The sequence below is a fragment of the Sprattus sprattus genome (genome assembly GCF_963457725.1).
Source record: "Sprattus sprattus genome assembly, chromosome: 15".
Taxonomy (NCBI): Eukaryota; Metazoa; Chordata; class Actinopteri; order Clupeiformes; family Clupeidae; genus Sprattus; species Sprattus sprattus.
This window is the reverse complement of record NC_137913.1, coordinates 11,506,955-11,510,605: the sequence shown is the minus strand read 5'-3', so window position 1 is coordinate 11,510,605 and position 3,651 is coordinate 11,506,955. Positions and strand designations below refer to the sequence as shown.

At 39.0% G+C, this 3,651-nt stretch overlaps 1 protein-coding gene across 1 annotated transcript; it reads left to right on the top strand.

Moving 5' to 3' along the window:
* Positions 1 to 311: 311 nt before the first annotated feature.
* On the top strand, positions 312 to 3,351 carry LOC308376277 (uncharacterized protein; the record flags this gene model as incomplete). The annotated part of the gene is made up of 6 exons (XM_080852572.1): positions 312 to 363; positions 546 to 682; positions 808 to 932; positions 1,679 to 1,824; positions 2,357 to 2,459; positions 3,205 to 3,351. The coding sequence occupies exons 1-6, from the start codon at positions 353 to 355 to the stop codon at positions 3,349 to 3,351; spliced, it is 669 nt and encodes a 222-aa protein (XP_080708698.1). The 5' UTR covers positions 312 to 352.
* Positions 3,352 to 3,651: the final 300 nt, after the last annotated feature.

The window sequence follows — 3,651 nt, the reverse complement described above, 5'->3', positions numbered from 1 at the left end:
AGTCCTGTCACTGGAAAGCAGGACACTCAAGCCTCGAACCTCATGGTTCCCCACCCTGGCTGTGGTGAATAGCCTTTAAGCTCAGGGAAATGGAAATCGTTATTTCCGGAAACATGATCCATGATCATACAGGATACCCCAGAATTTGGATGATGGAGATCATGGAAATTTGTATTAATTAGCCATAAAAGTGTGACCATCCGTAACTATAACTATTTATTCATATGTATAAGGGTAAGTCTAAGTCCTAGAACTTGTTTTACAGGATGAGTTAACAAGAATCTTTGCCACCCATGGCTATGATGACAAACCACAGGTGAAATTGCCCCCAGGAGTACAGAGTAAAGTGGTGATGACAGAAGAGTAAGATATTTGTTTATCAGTTTTTCTGCTTTTGTTAGTTTGTAAGTTAACTGCTGCTACTGTCAGTGTAATGACCTGTCTTAAACTTTCCTGCTAGGCAAATATTATACTGAACACAGTAATTCAGTAGTTCCGTACAATCTTTGTGGTGTTTGTGTTACTTATTTATTTTGCAATTGTAGTGCTTTGAAGAAAAAAATTCTCGAATCAAAAACTACACGTTTCATGGAGAAGGACAGACGGATCATGGAGGAGCTGAAAAGTCTCTATTGTGATCCTCATCCCTACTGTTCAGTCTTCCCCTCAGATACAGACTTCAGTAAGTGATGTTTAGATTATTTGAGATAGACATAATGGGCACCAGAAGTCTTATAAAGAGATACTGTACTAATACCTTATTTTATGTGTTATACTATTTCGTGACATCCTCTAAAACCCTTGCAGCATTTTGGAAGATTCTCATGCAGGGCCCTCCCGAGACTCCATATGAGAAGGGAGTATTTGAACTCTACTGTCAGTTTGGAGAAGCCTACCCAGTGAAGCCTCCTCTTGTACGCTTCATCACACCTGTATCCTTCTGACTACAGATATAGAAATGATAAGGCCAGACCAGACTGTGCCTGCATGTCAATTTTAATGACAGTTAAAAAGTGTTATGTAAGAGACAATGTATAGGCCGCCGGTCAGTATCGGGAAATAAATCCCAACGGGATGAACAGGACCCCAATGCGAGTCTTGTTTTGTCCTGAAGTTGATTTATTTCCCGATACCAACCGGTGGACTATACATTGTCCCTTGCATAACACTTTTTAACTGTTTGTATGTTATTTTGTTACCTGTCAAAACGATTCCTTCAAAATACCTATTGCAAAATGATTTTGTTGCCGTTTCATGACAAAACTTTAAGGTTTCAGTTGTTGCGTAGCAACCTATCACTTGCTGGGTCAAGTTTGAATTTCCGTAAAGTTAAGTGAAAGGACTAATTACGGAATGATTTAAAAGATGTGAATTAGAAGCACAAAACCTGTTGCCAATGGCAGCGGTCACTAATATCAGACCACCGTACGTTGGGGTGGCCCATTCAAATCAATTACGTTTTTACATCATTCTGAGGAGCCGTATAATAGATTACATACATGCATATTTTGTCATGCTGTCAAAACTGCTTGATATATGCAAGAAGAATATTTCCCCACTAAAATAATTATTACAATTTTTGTTTCCTGTTTTCTTCCTCCTCTCCTCCTTAATGTTGTCTCTTAGATAGTGTTTGACACCTGTGGTCATGGTTTAAGTCTCCTTAACGATTGTGAAGGTGTACCATTGCAATGTGAACAATGTTGGACGAATCTGCCACAACATATTTGATCGTAATTACTCGGCTAATGTCACCATGAGAGAGATCCTGAATGCAGTCTATGGCCTCCTCATAGCCCCAGAGCCTGATGATCCTTTGGACAGGTGAGCACAAAAGGATACTCAGGTAGATTACAGTAACACACTGGTGTCTCGAACGTCAGGCTAGACACAGACTTAACGATGACTGACTGAAACACAGGGAGCGAATAGTCCGGAGCTTAGCGAAGGAGCAGGAAGCTATGTCCATACACAAAGAGTGTGAAGGGAGTGAGTAAACTAAATAGTGTGGTGAAGGGAGTGACAGGTGTTCATGATAAGGGACTCAGGGACTAGTAATGTGACTGAGGCAGGTGAGTTGAATCAGGAGGGGCGTGGCAGGAGTAGAGTTCAGCTCTGGCGTGACAACTGGCAAGGTTTCATTAACCTTCATTTACTAATATAAGTGAGTATGAGTATTCTAACTAACATTACTGAGTTCATGAATGGTATAGTTAAAGTAGAGAATAGTATGGTACAGTATAAAGCACCAAGGGATGTCTAGTCATTATGTACATCCCTGATTGTACTTATAGATCAGAAGGGTTATTTGCAAATGATGCACTGAACTGAAAGATATGCTACTGTTATGTTTCAGTGTCTTAGCCGAAGAATTTATGTGCAGCCCAAGCAAGTACAAAGAAGAGGCCCAGAAAAACACAGAAGCCACTGCAAACACAACGATGCATGACATGGAAAAGGTAAACATCGTTGTGTTCTCACAGAGTACCTTTATGTCAAGTATATTTACAGACATTCGGTGATGAGATATTTTCTCTCCTCAAACTGGCGTTGCAGATGGCCATCTCAAGTAATTGTTTTTATAGTCCGTTATTTTGATAAATATACTAAATATATCTGCCTGTGGTACTTGTTCCTGTATCTCAAGAATCCTCCATTGTTTTTCCCTGTTGCAGAGACGGACTATTCTGTTTTTCCAACATGTATGATCATTCCACAGATATTGAACAATAAGACACAATATTCATGTCCTAAGTCAAGAAGATTTATATATCAGTATATAAGTATATCAGACAACACATTTATCTGATGGAAGCAACATCAATAATTACATGTTCTAGCTAGTCGTTCTTTTCACACACACGCATGTCAAGATCACCATGTTAATTGAATATAGCAGAAGTTATGTTTTAAAGACCATCTAATGTTGTATGCTCCTTTGAATTATTATGGTAATGAGTAGTTCATATTACTTTTGTAGCTACTAAGCTATTACTTTTGTTTAGCTTTTCGTAGCATAATCTGATAAGTCCCACCCTTGACAGTTCTGCCAAGCTGTAAGTCTATTTGTACATTCGTCAGTTGACCCTGCCACTTCTAACATACAGTCCATGCTTGGTACTTTAACTTTGCTTGTATGTGTAGCTTTCAGCTATGAAAGCAACAATGTGAATGTTTAATAATGTCTAATTAAATGTCTTTCAGAAATTGCTGGGTTCAGATCCTCAAACGTCATTTGTGCCCCCTTACTTGATATGTCCGCTGACAAAGAAGATGTTTGTTGAGCCTGTAAAAACAACCTATGGTACTGCCTATGAGAGAGGAGCAATCGAAAATCATCTGAAGCAGTAAGTTAGATACATGAAGTCATGCACAGTTAGTTTTACCCCTGTAAAGATAAAATGGTACCAATGATAAATATTTGTATTTGTATTTATAACAGAACCAAAACTGACCCCCAAACTGATGGTGCTCTTGACGAAAACTGCCTGAAGCCAGATGAAGACCTGAAGCGTCTGGTGAAAAAGTATCGAGCTGAACAAATTAAGGAAACATGGGTGTGAATGGTCAAATAGTTTTGATGGTCGTTCTAGGGTTGACCTCAATCAATGATGACTGAGAATAACTGCCTTTTCAATGACACTTGACACT